The sequence below is a fragment of the Callorhinus ursinus genome, unplaced genomic scaffold, assembly GCF_003265705.2.
Source record: "Callorhinus ursinus isolate GAN/ISIS: 27379988/994484 unplaced genomic scaffold, GSC_fseal_2.0 scaffold5, whole genome shotgun sequence".
NCBI classification, from domain to species: Eukaryota; Metazoa; Chordata; class Mammalia; order Carnivora; family Otariidae; genus Callorhinus; species Callorhinus ursinus.
This window is the reverse complement of record NW_027397067.1, coordinates 47635126-47657212: the sequence shown is the minus strand read 5'-3', so window position 1 is coordinate 47657212 and position 22087 is coordinate 47635126. Positions and strand designations below refer to the sequence as shown.

Below are 22087 nucleotides of genomic sequence, written 5' to 3'. Positions count from 1 at the left end.
GCATGTGGACAGAACCTACTCCCTGCCCTTAGCTGGCCAAGAATAACCACCCTGGTGGCCCATCACCATCACATCGAAGGCCTCTTGATTTCTTTAGGTCTCTTCTCGTGTAACCTTGGGCGGAACACCACCAGTCCACAGGAAGAGGACACGCCTGCTGCGTTGAAGCCTAGGACACGAAGGTGCCCCGGGGGAGCCTAGAATCTTCCCAAGGCCACACTGAAGCTTCCTTCCAGCAAGGCGAAAAGCCCCAATACCCACCTCACAGAAAGCACCAGACACTGTCATTTACTCTGACATTATGAATATTTATTTTTTCTTCTTAAAAATGTACAAAAAATAAAATAACTGTATTTATAGTTTATAGATTCCCCCTCTCCCATTTACAAAACTATTAAGTTACATTTGCCTTTTTTTTTAAAAAAAACACGAGAGCAAATTGTCCATCTATCAATCTCCCTTGCTTGTTTTTAAGAAAGGGCCGTTCACAGAATTTGGCACAAACCCTCTCTTTCTGTTGCACTTTCCTAATTTTAAATAAGAAGGAAAATAAATGTTTGATTCATTTCACGCTTCCTAAGTTTCTGGGCTTAGGCTTTTAGGATCCAAGTCCAAGATGACATCTGACTGCATTTTTCTGTTGGTCCCAATATCCAAACACCTGTTAAGTCTAAGCAACTTGGGTATATATATGAAAAATACTTGTTTTACATCTCCCTCATCTTACATGGATTTTTTTAAAAGCATATTTATTGAATGTGATTAATTTGAGGGACAAAAAAGAGGAGGCAGTTTTTCCTATCTTTTTAGAGTGTTTCTGCTCAGAAGATTGTGCTCATTGCAGCTCTGCTGATGTTCATGGTGGAGGATACATCCACGCTAAGCCACGGGCACTCTGAGAATGCTGAGGGGACAGGTTGGGGGGGGGCAGATCAGATGGCAGGTGATGCTCTGCACCACCCTTCAGTGGCACTGGCCTCAGTCTTGGTTCTGGTGGGTAGGGGTCACCCCAGTGGTTGCTCAAGGGCCGGAAACAAATGCAAAGCATCTCTGAGTCACTCTCGGCCTAGGGCAGGACCGGCAAACATTTTCCCACAGAGCCTAGAGAAAGAAGGGTAGTATAACCTGTGTCAGACTGCCCAAAATTTTACCTTTTCCCAGCTCTGGAGTCTATGCCCCAGCCCAATAGTGTCTGCCAATCATGTTTGAGCCCACCCCTGAGGCAAGGAGCACAGGAAGTGCATAGTACATCACCTATTTCCAACACTGAATGTGTCCATCATAGAACACAGCCGTGTCAGTACCCAGGAGGGTCCCCAAGCTGCTGGTCCAGGGCATGGCGGTCAGAGTGGGGGAGGAGGGAACAGGCTGGAGCAGAACTGAATCCAGGATGCAAACCTTCGGCACCACGGGAAGGGGTAAGGTGTCCAGAAGACACACGGAAAGGTGCCCCCTCACCACCACCCCGACATCTCCCTAGGTGCGGCCCCTGCTCTCCGTCCCATTCAAATCCTCTGCAGCCTCAAGGAGAGCCAGCTGGGCTGAAAACAGCCCTTCCGTCCTGCTCTGGGCCTCCTGCAGGGCCAGACGGGGTGGGAGGCAGGGAGGCCTTGGAGAGAGAGCCCCCCAGGTAAGACATCAAAGTGCTTCGAAAACAAATCGAGGCCCATACATAGAACCTGTCCCAGTGCAGACCTTGGGTGGAGGACACGTCTGGCTACCAAAAGGCTAGTGCTTCAGCCCACGAGGGTGAATGCAAAGCCCGAGACCACCTACCTGTCCCTTCAAAGAGGACAGCAGCCCAGGACGCCTCATCATTCTGTGATGGTTTAGGGAAGCGTTTTTTCTCCTCTTGGTCTCCCAGGGCATGTATGGGAGGACGGGACCTTCTTCCTCCCAGCCCTCCTCGGGAGGCTGCCTGCAGAAGAGCCAGAGCGCTCTGGGGGCGCTCCCCCAGCCCTTGGGCCCCCCCCCACCCCCACCTCGCAGCCGGGAGCAGAGGCGGCCGCAGGAAGCAGCACCGGCCTGTGGATCCGGAGCTAAGCTGCCGGCAGGGCTCGCAGGGCTGCGGTCGGCTTCTGGGGGAGCCACTTGAGATGAAGGATGCACTTGTAAACCGTGAGGCACTCCACAGGGGCCAGGTCCTCACGATCACCAAGGAATTCTGCAGCGGGCCCCAGCACAGCGCCCCTCAGGCTCTCCGCCAAGCTCCCCGCGGCTGGAGGGGCAGGGGCCTCGCGCAATCTGACCCCCGCCACGGACCAGGCGGCTCGGACTGCCAGGCCCGGCCGCAGCGCGAGACAAGCGCCGCGGCCCACAGGGCGGGCACGCCCCCCGCCGAGCGTCCTTCCCGGCGCCCTGGAGGCCACTTCCCTACCCCGGGCGCCTCCTGCACAGCACAGAGGCGGAGTCCCGGCTGCGTGTCGCCCCAAGGCCAGCGGCAGTAAACATGCCCACGTACCACAGGTAAAATATATTATTGCCATATTATAAACACTATGTACAGGATAGCCAGGCATACCTTCTGGGTTACTAATTACAGCGTAGCGGAACGTCTTCCTGTACAAGGCCCGGGGGCCACTCGCTGGAAACCCCGGGAGGTGCTTAGCAGGATGGCCTTTCCCGGGGCGACCTGAAGCTTTCTGACCCGGAAGCGGGGTCCACCTCTGGCCCCCGGGGACTACTGCAGCGGCAGAGCCCGTTCGGTCCCGCCACTCAGGAGAAGCGGAGGTGAAGCAGAAGGACCCAGACGTTCTCGGGCTCTTCCGGGCGAACGGATTGGCTGTGTTTCCCTTGGAAGGGGAGGGCTCTGGACGGTCTCATCTGGGGCCAGCAGTGTCCTGCAGTGTCCTAGCGGGCCTGGACCCCGGGCTCCAGAACCAGGTGGACAATAAATAAGTGTCCGACTGGCCCAGCACACCTTCCTGAGGGGCTCGGGCTTCGGCTCCAGGAGTCAGTGGGTGGGCCAAACACGCTGGTAAGGAACGGGCTCCGTGCCTCGCCCGGCTCCCAGCACAGTCTGTAACAGTGGTTGTGAGGAGGGGGAGGTGGGTGTCTGGGTTCCAGGCCGGGGTCCCGTCTCCACTGGGAAGGAAGGCACCCAGGGCCCCTGCCGAGGGGAGGCCGAGAGTAGGGCTCAGATTTCCATGAGTGTGATCTTGAAGCCTTCCACCATGCTCTCCATGTTGAGAATGAAGGTGTCCTCGTTCGAGTAGTGCTCAATGATGTTGTCGTCCATGTTCACCAAGATGCTGCCAGGGAGTGGGGTGGGGGGTAAGAAACAAAGACGCCATCAACAAGGAGCAGTGCGCACGCGCAGACTGCAGGCCGGGTGGGCTTCCCTTGGCCAGTCTTTGGCAAGGGCGGCTGGGACGGGGGGGAGGAGAGAGGAGGTAAGGCAGGAAAAGAAGACCCTCATCATATTTTCTTTCCCCAGAAACTAGTTTGAGGAACACAAAGTCTCGATTTGTCAGAACTAACCTCGTGTGACTCCTTATTAAACGGGTCTTCAGAGATCATTCCCCCTTGCTTTATAGATTGGTAAACTGGGGCCCAGAGGGGTGAGCCTGAAATCACAGAGGTAGCTCTTGATAGAGCCAGGGCCTAAGCAGGTCCCTACCTGTTTTCATTAAACCATCGTGCCTCTTGAAAATGCACTTTAAAAAAGTACTCCATAGATGGAGGAAAAGGAAAATCAAGAAGTGTGGCTACCCTTTGCCAAGCATGTAATTGGTTTTGGTGCTTCCGAGACCTTGTCTTTAATCTTCCCAGCAGCCTTGAAGGTAGGTGTGACCATCACCACTTTGCAAATGAGAAAACTGAGTGCAGGGAAGTGAGATCAGGTCCCCAGGTTCATCCAGCTGATTCATGGCTGAGCTAGATTGGAAACTGCTTTGCCTCACTCTGAAGCTCGCACTTCACCACATGTGACCAACTCCTTGGTCAACTATCCAAGTGGATTTAGTTTTAGGAGAATCAACAACTTCCAGGCTCTGTTCCTGATTTGGAAATCAGACAGATCTCAGCTTGTCATTGAAGAAATGACCATTTGACAGCTATGTGTCATCTGGCAGGTTTTTTAGCCTTTTAGAGCCTCAGTTTATTCTTCTGCAAAATAAGAAAAACAACCCTGCCCTAGAGCTGTTGTAATGAATAACATTTAGTACAGGGCCCAACACAGTGCTCGATGGAAGTGAAACGTCATCACCATCAGCATGCACGTCTGCACCAAGGATTTCAGCTCAGCAGTCAGACCTTGAGACACTACCCAAATCTCACCATCAAAGGAATACCCTCAGCCTATTGCATGGACCGTGAAGAAAACTGTAATATGCATTTAAGTGAACCTGCCAACAAGGGCTCGGGCGGGAAAGGTTTCCCATTTGACTCCCAATCTACCACTCAGAAAGCCTGGGCATCTCAGATGAAATCAATTTCCTTTATGACAGAGGCTCAGAGAAGAGTTTAAAGACCCATTTTCTGCATTTTATAGGAAAGTAGCTCCAGAAGCTGACTCAGTGGAAACTCTCCTGGGACGAAATCCGGCTCCTACAGCCTCTACTCTTAAGAACCTCATACACAGGAAGCCCCAGGAGGCTGGAGGCAGCGGTGTGAGGGGGGAACGCACAGGGCCCACGAAGCACTTTGCAGGGGGCCCAGAACCTACTGAACACCCAATAATTGAGGTATTGTTCTTAACACTGAGAACAAGCAGGTCCAATGATCATTTAGATCATTTGGTTAATAATTCCCTCAGAAGAATTCTCTTCACCCTGAACGCTTCCTGTTCTTACTGTGTCATCCTGAAACCAATCCCAAGAGCAGCATGTGATTCTTTATAAACCCAGCTCTCTGCAGAGGGGTGACTTTGCCCCTCTCTCCCCAGTGTCCTCACCACTTCTGGACCCTTCTATTCCACCGGCTCATCCTGTCCTTGGAATGGGACGTCTCAGCCAGCATCATGACAATACACTCTCTCCTTCCCTCCCTCTCTTACTAAGATCTTCAAAATGCCTTCAATTTGCAAGTGGCTCAGCAATCCTTTGTAAGGATGACACACAATTTCTATAAAAGGTGGACAATAGAACTAACAAAAGGTAGGCACCATCTTTTTTTTTAAAGGCACCATGTAGACTGATCTGATTTCGAAGTCAGTTAAAGTTTCTTTCTTACCCTTTTTTGCTTTTCTTGTAAAGCTTTGTGATCTTCTCCACAGGCAGCCCATACTTCTCAGATATCTGTAACACCAGTAACAAAAAGGCAGGTAAGCATGGAAGGGGAAGCCAAGCAGAGGCAGGAGGGAAAGCTCCAGTTTCACTCTCTTGGAAATTCTCCTGGGTGTCAGTGTCCTTCACTCAGGAGTCAGGCTCCCAATATGCCCCAGGTGCGAGACTCTCCCTCGGGCAAACCTTAAATCATTCAACAAAAGATTCAGCCATGTGGCAATGTAATCTATGTCACCTCAGATCAGCAGTAAAAGATGGACTCTGAGATGTTGGATTAAATAAGTAACCATATTGAAAAAACATTCAACAAGTTAAGCTGAAGCCCTTCTCCACTTCCTTTTTTTTTCTTTTTTAGTGAGCTCTATGCGCAATGTAGGGCTCAAACTCATGACCCCAAGATCAAGAGTCGCACACGCTACCGACAGCTAACCAGGCACCCCAACCACTTCTTACATCAAAATAAATTTCAGATCAAAGATTTACATGTGAAGGCTGAAACCATAACAGTTTAGGTTCTTTGTACTGGTATCATCTTCAAGGAAGGAAGATCATTCCCACAAAGATATGAAACCTGAAGAAAAAAGGCCAAAAGGTTGATAAAACAACAGAGAATTACAAATATCAATAGAGTAAAATCCACCATTGAAAGCTGAAGATGGGGGCATCACTGTTCATAATAGAGAAAACTGTGTGTAACAACCATTTGTTAAGCATGTTTTGTCATTTTCACAGTTGAAAGCCATATAGTCATTTAAAAAATGTGGCAAGTCTATATCGAAAAAAAACAAAAAAGTCCTTAACACAATGAGGGAAAAAAAAGCTAACAAACTGCCCAACAGTCCATATAGTGTGACCCCATTTGTACTTTTTAAGAAATAAGTATGTAAGGAAATAGAGACTATATGAAGGACCTGGCAAGCTATTAACAGTGGCTACCCCGGAAGAATGGACAGAAACTAGGAGATCCTTTCACTTTCTACTTTGTACCATTCTGTGGTGTTTTTTCCCCCTCTTACAATGATTGTGATTCACTTTTATAAATATAAAGTCATCATAGTTTGGAGATGAATTCTAGAAAGGCTACCCTAAATGCCTTTCATGCTTTCTCTGTCCCGAATCCAATCCACTTGCCTCCTCTGAGCCCAGAGGCTGGTGGGGCTCACAACCGGCTGGGGCAGGTGGGGTCTGAGATGGGGATGACTGGGCAGTGGAGCAGGGGCTCCAAAAAGAGGCTGAAGAGCCCTAGAGCACAGGCAGGGCAGCTCTGCATCCCCAGAAGGGCTTATCCCGCGAGAACCGTAGAGTCCCGTCTCTTATTCCTCCTCCTGCACAGAAAGGACTCCTCACCCTGGGAATAAGCCCAGAGGAGTAGAACAGGTAGGCCAGGGCGAGAGGGCAACAGGAGACGGGGGAAGCAGCGGCCCGCCTACCCCACGTCACTGCTCCATCACTGACAGGACCAGCCCCACCCCGCCACAGCTGAGGGCAGTGAGCCCAGTATATGAAATAACGTGGCCTGGGAGCAGCAAAGGAAATTGACAGCACTTGTGTTGAAGGCATTCATTTGAACAGAACATAAAAGACCACTTATGAAGGTGGCACACATGTGCAAAATTTGGTCTAAAGATATGCTTATTGAACTAAAAACATTTTAAAGTTCAGTAAATGAATTGAAGGATTGGTGGTCAATACAGCAAACCAATAGTTTTTGGAAAGATCCATTAGAAAACCAATTTCAAAGTGCAGAGCAGAGACAGACAGCATAGAGGAACTCATGAATGGAACGAAAGACTGGAAAAACAGAAAAGAGAGATGTGAAGAACAAACACAGGCCCTACGAGGTGTGACTCTCCAGGCTGCCAGATAGAAAAAAAGGAACAGATGCAGAAGAGGAGGTAATTAAACAAATAATGGAAGAGCCAGATCTCCAAAGGATAATAAAAAGATTCTGGAACCTCCCAGAACAAGTTACACACCCCAGAACAGAAGAATAAACCTGGCTTTCAGTCTTCTCATCTGCAACCCCAGAAACCAAAGGATAGTGGGGTAACCCCTTCAGGCAACTGAAAAAAAGGACTTCACCCCAAGAATCCTGTACACCAACAAGCTATGCCGCAGGCTAAAAAAAAATGGTATCAAGGAAATGCAATGGTTCAGAGAGAATTTCACCCAAATATCCCACTGGAGGAACATACAGACAGAAGAACATTATCTACATAGAAAATGCATCAGAAGGGAGACTTCAGCCAGGCAAAGGGGGAAGACAACAGGCAACCAGTGTTGTGCCATAAATAAATTTTTAAATGAATAGAAACCCTACATTTACCCTCTCTCTACATATATCTTTCCATTATATATATATATAATTAAAGGCATACAGTTATATATCTGTATCTAGCTGTGTGTGTGTTTACATAGACGGAGTGGGGATGCGAAGTTAAATGCTAAAGATTCTCCAAGTAAAAAGGAGATGATGAAGGGGGAAATCTCATCGTTTGCTAGAGTGAGAGCACTATCCACTATCTCAGCAACACCAAGAAGTCGGGTGTTTGTGGGGACAGCGGAGTGAGCACCCCCACACACTCAGGCTGCCGGGAGAAGGGAGAAACCAAGCTCCAAAGCCTCATCTCGGGGAGGGCGGGGGAGCTAGAGTGTTGGTGAGAAAAATAGCTGGAATTTTATTTTCAAATCACAGAGAAATAAGGAGGAGGGACTGAAATAATTTAGGAAAAGTAGAGAATAACATACCTGCCAAACTTAAGAGAAAGTAAGCGGAAAATGCAGAGTAAAATCACAAATAAAGAAAAAGTAATACGGAAGGAAGAAAATCAAGTCTATCAGTCATTATACCAAATGAGATGAACTGCATTTTTCCACTGAACTGCCTTTTTCTATTGGAAGTCAGAGTGTCAGAGAGGGTAAAAAAAGAAAAGTTAAAAGAAGGATGAGAAAGAAAGAGAACCAGCTGGATGTTTAGCAGAGAAACACTTAACAGGACGCAATGAATAAAGAGGCGCGGGCTGGAGGCCCCTCCCAAACGCACACAAGCAGAAGGAGAGTGGGAGTGAGGAGATTCATGGGAGACAAGGCAAGAGTTAAGGTTGATGAGGTCAGAATGGATATTATGTAATGATAAAAAGCACAAGGTGAAAAGGAATAGCAATCCTAACAGCGTATGCATCCAACAGCACAGCACAAATTACAGATGTAGGGCCAACTTGAAAGAACAATTAGGGTGGGAGACTTCAGCATACCTCTTTCAGAATTGGACAAATCCAAGACAAATAAGAACAGCTGAATATAATCGATATACTAGATTTAATATTTTATACATCACACGCATACACGCATACACACTAACATCTCCTAAGGAGAATCTATCATGTGTTGGACCGCAAAGATAAGCCAAATTACATCAGCATTCAATAAAATTACAAATACAAAATTTAAGGTTTCCACAAATGCTTATATTTTGGAAGTACAGCAGTCCCTCCTTACCCGTGGGGGCTACATTCTAAGACCCCCAATGGATGCCCGAAACCTCAGGTAGTACCAAACCCTCTATATACCATGTTTTCCCCTACACATACATACCTACGATAAAGATTAATTTATAAATTAGGCACAGTAAGAAATTAATAACTGATAATAAAATAGAACAATTACTACTGTAATTAAAAATTGTACTGTAATAAAAGTTACGTGATGTGGTCTCTCTCAAAATAGCTTACTACACTGTACTCTTCTTTTTGTAATGATGTGCGATAAAATGCCTATGTTGACAAAACGAAGTGACATGAGTGACATAGGCACTGTGACATGGCATTAGGCTCTCTGCTTCTGGACCGTATTGGACCAGAGGTAAGTAAAACCGTGGCAAGGGAGACCAGGAATAAGGGGGACTACTGCATTCCTACAGAACCTGGCTGCACAGCAGTTCTGCATCCCTTCCTCAGAAACCCAAATGCCTTCAGCAACTGTTTGGGAAGACGCTATGTTATATCTATCTAAATAAACTCTTAAGACGAGCAAGTTTCTTTGAGCATCTTGATGCTACTTCCAAATCAGGTGAGATACTCTGAATAATGTAGGATTGACACCAATGTCAGTCCTCCCCAAGTTCACTCCCGTTTCCCTTCGGGAGAATTTTTGCTTCCTTTCTTTCTTCCCAAGCCTGGTACTTACAACTTACGCTATTTGTCAGGTGTCCCGGTGTGTCCACACCTGTACATGCAAATCAAAAGAGAAATGCTGATGTGAGCTGGTTCTGCACCTGGAGCCTTGCTGAAGGCACGCAGGAAGGAGGATGGAGGTGTCCACGGCCATTCGCCAGGAGCGAGCTCACCTCGCTGCCCCCTCCCTGGGGCTCTAAAACCACCCCGTTAACAGAGCTGGTGCACAGAACAAATGCTGGAGGGGTAACTCTCCTGGGCTTCATTTCTGGAGCTGCCACTTCCTCAGCACTTCCTGGCTGGTCTAAGCCAGAGCTTCTTAACCCGGGGTCTGCATATGCCCGAAGAGTAGGCACACGAACTTGGGTGGGGAAAGCGGACCTCTTTATTTTCACTTTCACAAACCCTCAGCTTTAATTTAGCCTTCCCTTCAGTTACAAACATACAGTAATGTTAGCACAGTGCCTGTGTTTTGTTACCAATGGAAATCACAGGTATTTTCATGTCATAGTAGAGTTACCGCAGATATCTCGAAATATCAATCACATGCATCCCTCACCCTTCGGAAGTACAGTAGTTATTAGTCCCGCCTACAGACCATGATAACTAATGCATGAAAAAGGAGCACGTGTATTCACAGATCACAAACATTTTTTATTATGATGGAAATGTTATCAACATAATTGGTTTCCTTTGTAATCCTATGTTTTTTATTTTGTACACTGAAAAACATTATTCAGAAAAGCACCCATAGACTTCATCACACTACCAAAGACATGCATGGCACAAAAAAGGAAGAATCCCTGATAAACATTCCGTACCTAAGAACCCGCTGTCTGCCTGGAGCCCTGGGCTACATGTTATTTGTACCTAATTATTCTGACTTGCTTGGCCTAAAAGAGTTGGGGGTTTTTAACTTTGGTGGGTGTCATTCGGAACTTCTTTTTAAAATAAAATAGGGACATTTTTCTACCCAACATCACCAGACTATCTGTAGGTTCCCCTCTTCTGAAAGAAAAGTGATTCTGATTCTTTGTCTTTTCAGTGCCCCAAAGCATGAAAACTACCTCAGCTCACACATCAACTGATAACTGCCCAGCCAGAGCCAGGTAACCTGCATAAACCCCGCACAATTCCAGTCTGGACCAGGATCTGCTGGGCGTAGTGGCGGCGGTGGCGGCAGCTAGCGTTTCCTGAGTGCTTACTGAGTGCCCATCGTAGAGGCGCAGAACACTCTGCATCTATGAACTTGCTCCATCCTCCCATCATTACAGGGGAATAGGTCCTTTTATGAGCCCTGTTTTTCAGGTGAGGCAACTGGAGCTTACAGTCATTAAATAACGTACCTGCCAATAAGTGGCAGCGACAGATTGGAAAGGGAACAATCTGGCAGTCTGGTTTCAGACTCTGAACGCTCAGAGTAAATGGGCATATGTGAGACTGAAGGGCAAAGCTGTGCCCTCCATGCAACTGTCGAAGGCAAAGCCAGAGGCAGCTTGGTACCAGGCCACAGTGACACGGCGTCCTCTGCCTCCATGCCAGGCAAGGAAGTGTGCTTTGCCAAATTCAGAACCCTGGGAAGAAGTGAGACTCTGCAGGGTTTCGTGTGGAAGAAGCTGGCCATCTATCAGTGGGTTACAGAAGGATTCCTTCCGCCTGGGACCTGGACGGTATCACCCATAAACCCTCCTTTCTATGCACGGAAAAGACGTGCCCGCGTCATAGTTTTCTCAAATGGGGGAATTAGTAGGAGTGCTTGCTTTTTAATTTCTGCTTTTCAATTTATCTGAAATGATAGTCCACTTTCCTAATTTTTAAAACCCATTACTGATATTTTTAAAGATTCTTATTTTTTTTTTTTTTAAGATTTTATTTACTTATTTGAGAGAGAGAGAATGAGAGATAGAGAGCACGAGAGGGAAGAGGGTCAGAGGGAGAAGCAGACTCTCTGCTGAGCAGGGAGCCCGATGTGGGACTTGATCCCGGGACTCCAGGATCATGACCTGAGCCGAAGGCAGTCGCTTAACCAACTGAGCCATCCAGGCGCCCCATTACTGTTACTTTTAAAGACCCAGAAGACTTCCTTTACATCCAGGAGGATCCTAGGTTCTTAGACTTATCTCATCAATGTGTTATTGGTTGTCTGATGATCTGTAACTTTTTAGACTTTAATTTTGTGAAGCATTCTCTTTGCCCAGACACCTCAGGTATGTGACAGGCAGAACTTAGGGACTCCCATTGGCTTTCACCAGTGTAGGACTCAGTCTGCCTTGTCTAGAGACACCCAGAAGAGCCTGCTCTGGAAGCCAGTGACTTTTATTTGGAGTTATAAACAGTTCAGTGCAGGCTCTAAGATACACATTTAAGAATGAGGGGACTCTTGCTTGCAAACACATCATCAGTGGCTGCATTTGACATGTCAAGAGAATCAGGGAGTAACAGCCTCTACTCCATGCATGAACAACTCAGTTGAACTGAAGACGGCGCTACTGAGACCATGAGCAAAACTTTCCCTTGTGTGCATCAGCTAGCTGCACCAACAGAGAACATCTCTACCCTTTTCTCTAGCCCCTTTGGCTTGGAGGAGTCTCAATCTGCCTCCCTACCCCGTAGCGCTTATAGTCACCTCCTGTGTATGTACATATGTATGTACCTACCTACCACCTATGTATAGAGAATTTCTATGTGCTACCTTTAAATGCCATGTGTATGAACTCAGTTAATCATCACAACCTTAGATGTCATTTTATCATCCTAGTAATAATATCCCACGTTATTATTATCCTCATTTCAGAAATGATGAAACTGGGGTACAAAGAGGTCGAGTAACCCGCCCAAAGTCACATCACACAAAATGTCAGAGCCAGGATTTGAACCCTGACTTTGTGGGATCAGCCCCTACACATACTACTTCTTGCCTGATGGTTTTTTGTTGCCTCTCTTCTTTCCTTCAGTTGTGGTGAGCTGTGGTCTGGAAAGTTTATTCTTCTTCAAATAACTTTTCGTATGTGGACATCTCTCTCATTGGACTGAAACTGCTCGAGGGCTTAAGTTGGCTCCACAGCTCTGTGGAGCTATCAGACCTTGGGAGACCCCCTTCCTGGGCCTCGGTGTCTACCTCTGTAGGATGGTGATGATGATACTTGCATTGCCAAGTTCACAGGGGTATTGTAAAGATCAAATGAAGCAATGCATGTGAAATCGTGCCACCTGCAGCACTCAGCATGGTGGCATGTGTATAGTAGGTGCTCGGTTCAGTCAAATATTTATGCTCAAGGATCTGGGGATACACAGAAGACACCAAGTCCCCCAAAAAAAAAAAAAAAAAAAAAAGAAGACACCAAGTCCCTGTGCTCATGAGCTCTACACTCTACTGGGGAGGAGAAAAAAAAAAATGTCTAGCAAATGTTAAATATGTCAAGTGGTGATCAGTGCTATGAAATAAAACAAAGCATGGTGAGAGAACAATGACAGATGCCATTTCTGTAGGTGGTATGGCAAGGCCTGTCTCAGCAAGGGCCCTGTGAGCAGAGGCCTGAAGGAAGCGAGAGTGAGCCTTCTCCACATGGAGGACAAACACTCCTGGCGGAAGGTGCAACAGGGGCAAAGGCCTTGAGGTATGAGTAAACCTTGGGGGGCTCAGGGACTAGAAGGAGGCTACAGCAGCTGAAGATTCATGTGTAGGATTACTAGGTAAAATCACTTAGAAAAGTCAAAAGAAGAACTTTGAAAACTCATGTCACCTCCACTACCACCATCATCGTCACCAAATCCTTGTCTGTAATCAAGTTTAAAAAACCTAATTATAGGGGTGGTGCAGTCTGCTAAGTGTCCAGCTCTTGGTTTCGGCTCAGGTTGTGATCTCAGGGTTGTGAGATCGAGCCCTGCGTTAGGCTCTGCGCTCAGCCCAGAGTCTACTTGACATTCTCTCTCCTCCCTCTGCCCCTCTCACTTGTGCGCTCTCCCTCAACATAAATAAATAAATTTTTTAAAAAATAAATAAAACCCAACTATAAGAATAAAGAAGCCAGAGTGAATTATCAAAGTTACATAAGTGGCTTGGTTGACATGATATCAAACATGCAGATGAAAAGAGAAACGGTCTGCTTCATCCAAATGATACCAAGTATGGGAACATTCATTAACATCCGCTGACAGAGAACCATTTTTCTTTTTCTATCAAGTGTCTACCTCTGTATGGGTAATGATTTTGTGGCATGTGAAATGAAGGTGTGGGAGGTTCAGGACCCATAAAAGAAGAAGAATTATCTGGTCCTGTAGCAAAGTGACCCAATACAGCAGAGATTAAACAATAATTCCACTCCTCTTTGTTGTGGTCAAGAGCTCCTTCTCAGACAGTGAGAGGTCAAGGAGAGTACAAGTAAAACAATTCCTCAAAGTTGGCACGGTCCACGTTTTGTGAGGAAGGAACCCAAGGATTGAGAGTGTCAGGTGCGAGACTCCACAGTTGTGACTGGAGCTCAATCACGCTCGCCAACCCATTCTTTCCTGTGCGTGCTGCTGTGTCTGAGCTTCTGGGGGGACGTGTGACCCTTTCAAGGCAAACCCAGTCCTATCATCTCAAGGGAGACTACAATGTCTGCTGAGCACAAAAACAACCCACTTTCTAGATAACAGAACGACTCCATCCTGTTGAGTGACCTGACTTAAGAGACTCCAGGAAATCTGTGTAGGCTGGAGGAGCACCATCACCATCCCCAAACTGCTCAGTGAGTCTACCGGACTCAGACCTCCACTCCCATCTGAAGGAAGGGTGGCAACGCTGTTCTGGTCTGTCTCTGTGATCAATCAACACTGCACCACTGGTTGCCGATAATTATTTTCTTAAAAAAGAAAAAAAAATGCAGAACTTTTTGGGGGAGGACAGGGTTTCTTCTACATCTAAATAATGCTTGGCTGAGGATAGGGGATTTGAGGTTAACAGCAGAAATAAGAGAAGGTTCTCCAATAGAAAGCAACCCAAGTCTTCCTGCTGCAGGAGCAGCTGCGTTCTCCTCATTGTCATTGCCATCACCTGCTCACATAAAGCTCCTGCGTGCTTGCACTAACTCATTTATGTTCTTGATGACTCCATTTTACAGCTGAGGAAGGTGAGGCACAGCCAACCTTTCAAAGACTAGTTCACGAGGGGAATAAGACAATGTGAATACTGATATGAAGCAGGTGTTCCTATTTCAAAAACTGCAAGACACACACCTACTTTGCACAAGACACACTTTTACATTTGGAGTTGTGAGGTCTGCTCTCCCTGGAAGACTGTGAGCACCTTCCTCAATAAAGAAAGGGTGTGGTCTTCCCACACCTTTGATGGAGGATGAAGGAGGTACCCTAGACCCAGGCCAGCCAATTCCCCAAATCCACAGAGGTGGGTCTACGCGCATGAAATAGCCTGCAGGGCCACTCCCCTGCTCAAATCTACTTTTGCAGAACTCTGGTCCCAAAAGAGGGTAATGAGGGGGTTTATTCATTTGGAGTGAATATGTACATAGGACCTTAAGGCAGAATCTGACCCTAATATCAGTTTCCAGCCAATGTACACACCAGGCAGTGGCTCCCAAACTTTAGTGTGGTTTCAGGTCAACCAGGGAGTTTGCTACCAATGCTGATTCCTGGGCCCACCGCAGAGAGCCTGATTCTGAAGGTCAGGTGAAGGGTTCCGGGATGGCATCACAGAAAAGTACCTAGGAGAATCCAGTGGAATCCCCCACTTAGAGAAGCAACATCCTAGGCCCACAGTATCTGTTGGGTCCACAATGAGTGGGGGACTGTGCTTTTATAGAAAGCCACATTCGGGATGCCTGGGTGGCTCAATCAGTTAGGCATCTGCCTTCGGCTCAGGTCATGATCCCAGGGTCCTGGGATTGAGTCCCGCATCGGGATCCTTGCTCAGCAGGAAGCCTGCTTCTCCCTCTGCCTGCCACTCTCCCTGCTTGTGCTCTCTGACAAATAAATAAAATCTTTAAAAGAAAGAGAAAAAGAAAGCCACTTTCAACCACTGACAGGGTTCAAAGTGATGGCTTGAAGTCAAGTACAATGTCTCTTGATTAAACAGATTTTCTTAAAAGTTAGGATTCTTTTGTATGCAGTTTTAAGTTGTTAAAAAAAATATAACCCCCCCCCCCCACACAGAATGATGTTATTTTAAAATTAAAAGCTGAACAAAGCATAGAGACCAGAGTCACACTGCTTTCTCCTTTGGAAGTTTCGCTTAATGTGGGGTTTTGGACTGTGGGGCATAAAGATCATTCCTTAGGAGCAGCTTTCCGTCTCTAGGCTTGAGAAGGGGAACTCCCACACAACCTCCAGAGTTTCTGACCCAGTTACCTGCGCCATTTCCATAGTTCCATGCCTCCACCAAAATGCCAGGTTAGTGGGAAATTACAGAATGGAATCACGAACCAAAAAAGCTTTCCATCTTTTAGACCATATCTGTAAAGTAGCTGATTATTTGAGAAATCCAAAATCGGAGGAAAAGGAGGAAGTGTTCTCACGATCTTTGTTAGCTCTGATTTGGTAACAAAAACTAACCTTTATCGGGTACTTAGGAACCAGACAGGGAGTTCTATGTGTGGTGTCTCATTTCATCCCCACAGCAATCCTGTGAGGTAGGTACTATTATGATTTCCATTTGAAGGATGAAGAAGAGGTTAAGAAGCTTGCCCCACTAGTAAGAGCTTGACGATCTACATGTGGGTTTCTGAGCCCAAAGCCCATATGCTGGCTCACAAGGCTACACTGAATCTCCAAGTGCGTGTTGGTAACTGTGGTAAATGCCACACACTAGTGAGGCGCTGGTCCTCAGAGAACGCATGCCTTGGAGATAGCCGTTTCTTACCCCACCCAGGCCCCAAAGAAACCTAGCATACAACTACAGTGTCCTGCCTTCTTACTTCATGGTGTGCTCAAGTCTTCACTTAAATAGAACCCGTTGTCCTTGGCGGCCACCCCCAAATTGCAAGGGCTGCTGGTGTCATTCCTTTGGAGCTCAAAGGAGCGTCTGTGGCCCTGCTTGCCCATATGACCCACTCAAGAAGCAAGGAGATAGCTTGTGTTGGTGTATCAGTAAAACCTTTTCTTTCCAGGAAGGGGAGATAAAGTCAGAATTGCCCCAAGGCAACTGCCCAGAGCCAACCTGATCTCTCCCCAGCCTACAAGGTCAAAGGATACCATGCACTACTCTCCCCCATACTCACAGCCAAGCAAAGCAAGGAAGGTGTTAACTAGTTCCCCTAAGAGAGATCAAAAGCTCGACTCTGCTGTGGTGGAGGAGTATAGGCAGTGGTTACTCAGTGGCTGAAAATAAGGGTTCAAAGAAAAACTTGTACATGTTCACAGCAGCATTATTCACAACACTCAGAGGGTGGAAAAGCCCCAAATGTCTATCACCCAACAAATGTGGAAAAACAAAATGTGGTATATCCATGCAATGAACTATTATTCAGTGATAAAACAGAATGAAGTACTGATTATATTACACCATGTTTGAAACATTATGCTCAGTGAGAGAAACCAACCACAAAAGACCACATATTGTACGATTCCACTTCTAGTCCTATCCTATACATTGTAATATTTTGCCCCATAAAACCCAAGATGCTGTTCCAATGTCGCAGTTTTGCAGACCCACAAGTGATTGTGGACCGTCCCTTGGCAGTCCTATTGTCTCCATTGCCATAACATACCCAGATCTTCTACATCGTTGTACCAAAAAAAAAAAAAAAAAAAAGGTGGGAGGGAGAAATAGTCAAAGTAGAGTCGTATTAAAGTCCTATTTGGATGGATAACATATGGATAAAATATCAGATAACTTTTCCAGAGCCCAGACTCCCCGAAGCTAGACTAACTGGGGATGGGAAGTGAGGGTGGAAGTTCCAAGTCTTACTTAAATCCTGTAGCCCAGCAATGGCCATGTGTACGTGAATGCTTCTTAACCAAAAGATGTCACATTTTTATTTTGGATTACACTATCACAGCTAGCAAGATACTTCCTAATTGTTTCTGTTCTGTGCATATTTGGAAGTTAAACGTATCTAATTTGGTTTCACACAAAGAGACAAATGGAAACTCACAGACGAACCTTCCTCTATGGCATCTTACTCTGATTAGCCATAAACTGACAGGGAATTGGCAGTTTTTCAAAGCTTCCTTCTCCTTGAATGCCAATAAGCCAGGATGGTGTGGAGATCAGTGTTCCCATAAATCTGTTTTTCTTTTTCTTTATAAAGCTCATTCCAGAGCCATCTCGAAGGCTGCATGTTAAGGCACGGACTCCAGCTCAGGAGAACAGAGGCAGGTTTCCTGGAGGCTGAAAGGGTCAGCTGCTTACCGCTTCCATCAGGCCCTTCACAGTGGGGGATTTCAACATCAAAGCGTCGAACACATCGTCCGTCTCCTTCCGCACGTACAACAGCACTGAAAGAGAAGCAGAGGGGAGGCGTGACTGAGGAGCCCACATAGCCGCCACCACTGCCAGGCTGCTTCCTGTCACACACGTGTCAGAGGCTGACAGTATCTATGAGGTCGCGGACCCCTGATGACCCAGACGACCCCTACGAGGGTGACTGCCGCACCTCCACAGCCGACCTGCAGCCAGGGGCCAAGGGGCCCTTCGAGGGAGTAAAGGGACAAGTGAGTCACACTTAATGGACTATGATGCTTTCCCACACTGTTCACACTGGAATTTCTCAAGGTGGGTCCATCATCATCTCCTTAGGACATCCCTTTCTGCAACCTCCGTCTTCTATTTATTCATTTGATCATTCAACAAATATTGCCAAATACCCATCAGGCTGTGTGTCAGAAGCCGAGGTTGCAGCAGTGAATTAAGACATGGTCTGACCTTAAGGAATTTGTTGTCCCTTAGAGAGGCAGGCATTCCGCAAATAGGCAGACAGCCAGACGGGGCTGGACGAGTTCGGAAGGAAAAAGACACGAAAGTGTGCTTACAGGGGCCTGAGCTTTTCACAGAGGTGGGAAGGTGGGGAGAGAAGACAGGGAGCGCCAACTCCAGGCAGACAGACCAACCAGTGCACAGGCCCAGAGGGAGCCAGGGCATGTCAGAGGCATGAGGGAGAAGCTATGGACTTAGAGTACAACAGGACTGGCTTTGACCCCAGCTCAGCCTGCTGTGGGGCTCTGCTTCCTTAAACCTCTCCAAGCGCTGGTCTTCCCTGGACAACGGGGATAATAGTATCATCTACCTCACGGGGTTGCTGTGGGGGTTAAATGAATAGCATCCACGTGGGGCGCTTAGCACCATGCCCAGCACACAGCAAGTACCGCTCCTCTATCAGCAGATACCATTAGGAAGCACCTGTCGTGGTTCTAGTGCCCTCAGTGAAGGTGAATGCGGCTTTGTGCTCATTTCTCTGTAACGTAACGGTCTCAAGTTGATCATGCACAGACTAGGGGAGATGGTAGCAACCCCAGACACCATCACAGAGAAGACACTCTCAGGGGACACCCTTTCTTAGAGCAACTGCACGGAGGCTTAGCTCCCAGAAAGAACTGGAACTGCCATTCACACGCGACCCTCCAGCCCCCTGAGCTGCTTGTGCTTTCTCTCTCCCTCCTCCAATGATGTGGCTTCTGGTTCTGACTTCAGAGGGAAAGAAAAGGGCCAAGGTTGCAGCCCCCTGTGCCTGGCTACTACAGGAAGAATGTGCAGCCAAGAAGCCCTGCTGAGCCTCCGACCAGAGTCAGGTTCCAAGGGAGTCACAGTCACCACCAAGCTGAAAGAATGAAGCTGGAGCTGGAAACTGAAACCAGCTCTAACTCAAACTCCTGCCCCTTCCCCCACTCCTCCCCAGTCCCAGGGACTTTGTTAAAGCTGCCTGCTTCATAAAGGCAAAGTCTACACGGGCGCACAAGGGCTCTGCCTACATTTTCTTTCTGCAGCAGCTGTTCGGTTTGTGTGTGACACAAAAGAGAAAAAAACCCTGAAGTATTGCAAAGTTTCTTCTCTTTACCAAGTATAAAAATAAACTACCAATTAAAAATAAACAGACTGAACATGTCTCCAAAGATTTCAAAATGTAGTCCTTTGGAGGAATATTTATAGTCTCCATTTCAGCTGAAACAATCTAGTGGCCTAATGGCCTTATAAGAGGACTCAAGGTTAGCAGCACAATGAGAAACAATTAGACCAGAGGACCTCAGCTACAACTGGATTAGGACAATTAAATTTTAAAAAAAGGGGTGGCTGTTACAGCAAACATTCTATAAGTTCTCCCCGCAAGCCCCAAAAGAAAAATATCATTTCCAGCAGGCTGACCCTAAAGAAACCCCAAACATGTTCTAGTAAAATGAGTCCTGCTTCCATTGGATTTACAAATTTCTTCTTTTAAAATCTTTTGTCTTTGAAATAGTATGGCTGATACCCTTGCTACAGTGTCGCGGTAAGGCGTTAGAGGTGGGCCGGTGGCATGTGGATAGGTTGTGGGAGAGAGGCTAGGCAGGGCAGCATCCTAGCCCCCACCCCTGCTGGGCTGATAGCACACCCCCACAGCTTGCCCCGGGCAGCAGCTTCGGTAACCATGCGACAGCGGCAGGGCGCGCACGCCATGACGGCCGGCATGCATCCCAGAGGCTATGGGAGAGGCAGACAGCCGCAGAGACAGGCTCCAAGTGACTCTCACGGAGCCCCCCAGAGAAGTGGCTACAAAGGCAGAACAACAAAGAATGGCTTTGGTGATAATTATGATCATTTTCTCTCCTGGAGAACTTCTAATAAACAAACAATAGGAACCATCACTGACCCTGATTCCTCTTGTTTGTCAAAGACCAGCTCCGACTGGGAGCTCCAGGCAAGGGGCTCAGTAACTCCACTGTCCTTTTCCAAAGGAAAGCCACTCTCAGGAGACCACTTGCTTGGTCGCTGGTAGCTTGCAGCGCCCTCGTGTGTCTCTGTGATTTAGATGTTTCAAAGGCCAAACAGACTTGCTTTTTGTCACAGCCCAATAAAATTCCCAGTGGCAATTTTTGTACTGACTTCACAATCTCAAAATAATCTGAAAAACACAACCTTTGGGCTAGCCAGCATGCACTAAATATGGATGCAAGCTACAATTGCTTTTGCCTGTGTAATTCTTGATTTCCATATAATTCTGCCTTTGTTCTAAAGTATGTGCTAGAAAAGGCATGCAGGAACAAAGCCCAAAATGCACTTGAATATTTGATGGGAAGCCTGTGAAGTCAATCTTTTAAAGGTTTAAAGGTTGCTAATGTAATTAACACCACCTAGGTATTTATGCTCTTTCCATTTTGAAACACTAATTACTTATTCACAATGAACAGATATACCTAGACCCAGACCTAATAATCAAAGTCACAGCTATAATAGTGAACATAGAGTGCTTACTATGTGCTAGGCACCTGGGTGAAGTGTCTTGACATACACTGAGGTTCATCAATCCTCACAGCAACTCTACAGGTAGGTACTCTTTTCATCCCTGTTTACAATGTGGACTCGAAGGAGCAGAGGGTCTCCCCAAGGTCCTACAACTCTGAAGGGCTGAGGAAGGCTACAGAGGGGATGTTCTTGGCCATTATGCAAATCCCATTACAAGTAGAAAAGAAATACCGTTTCTCGGTAACAAAAAATTCAAGTCTGTGTGGATGGCGAACATATTTAACAGGGTAGCCTGACTCACTGAAAGTCCAGCACAGTACATCTAAGATCTCTGGAAGCTCTTGGTGTTGGCTACAGAAGGACAGGAGGGGAAACGGCCATTCCCCACGCTCTCCTCTTCCTCCAAGGAAAGACAGTGAGTCATGTACAGTATCAAAAGGCAGAGCAAAACACTGACCCACTCTCACTTTGTTTCTTACTCTCTTGATAAAGCAGAATAAGACCCTTGACAAAGAAAGTGAAGAAGCTGTGATGTCAGAAAACAGGCTCATTTATCTGTCTGAGATGAGTCGTTTGCATCTCTGGAATGATTCTCAACCGTTGCTGCTTGTGAGACGTTACTGCCTCATGGGCAGCAAAAGTTTCTTTCTGACCTCAGACCTCACTGCTGGCTGATTGGTACCTCATTACCTTGCTCCCAAGGCAAAAGAAAGAACCAGTGCCTAGAAAGAATATATATTTGCTTAAGGTGCTTAAAAGGACAGGGCTGAAAGTGAAGGGGAACACTGTGGACTTCCTTCATCAATAACCAATCCCCAGGCCAGCCTTGAACCACAGGGTCTGGGCTGGGCTGCACAGTCTTCTGTGTGAAGTGCCCCCACCATTCATGATGGGAGGGTGGGTAACCCTGCAATGCCAGAGGGGAGATACCTCGCTTCATCCCTTCTTCTTTCATCTGCTTAGAAGGTGCTGGACCAAATTCCTCTTCCATGGGCCTGAACATCCGTTTAACAAGGACACTGCTGCTAGAAAAGATGAGCAGAAATTGTTAAGTAAAGCATGCAGGGAGTCAAAAGAAAGGTTTATGTATGTGTCTGGCACTACCTTTTTCCTTTGTTTGTACCATCCCCAGTTCTCTACAACTGGATCCACTCAGCAACCTCCTTCCTCTCCCCTGCAGGTCCCAAGTCATCCCTGCCTGGGGCAGAACACACACACCAGTATCTTAGGGCATGGACCAAGGACATACTGCCTATTACTGCATATGGATCCACAAAGATGAGACCGCTGGGTTTTACCCACTCTATCCTGCATCTAAC

At 46.9% G+C, this 22087-nt stretch overlaps 1 protein-coding gene across 3 annotated transcripts in view; it reads right to left on the bottom strand.

The window, feature by feature from the left end:
- Positions 1 to 490: 490 nt before the first annotated feature.
- Positions 491 to 22087, bottom strand: part of GRHL2 (grainyhead like transcription factor 2) — a 155065-nt gene continuing 133468 nt past the window's right edge. Inside the window, exons 13-17 of one of the 3 annotated variants that reach the window (XM_025871495.2) lie at positions 21699 to 21793; positions 17745 to 17830; positions 5173 to 5237; positions 2522 to 3251; positions 491 to 1101 (exon numbers count right to left, since the gene is read on the bottom strand). In XM_025871495.2, the coding sequence (XP_025727280.1) occupies positions 3137 to 3251; positions 5173 to 5237; positions 17745 to 17830; positions 21699 to 21793 (361 nt within the window). In that variant the 3' untranslated portion in view covers positions 491 to 1101; positions 2522 to 3136. Of the gene's footprint in view, positions 1102 to 2521; positions 3252 to 5172; positions 5238 to 17744; positions 17831 to 21698; positions 21794 to 22087 lie in introns of those variants that run through there. The other 2 variants (XM_073893053.1, XM_073893054.1) reach the window with 2 other exon arrangements.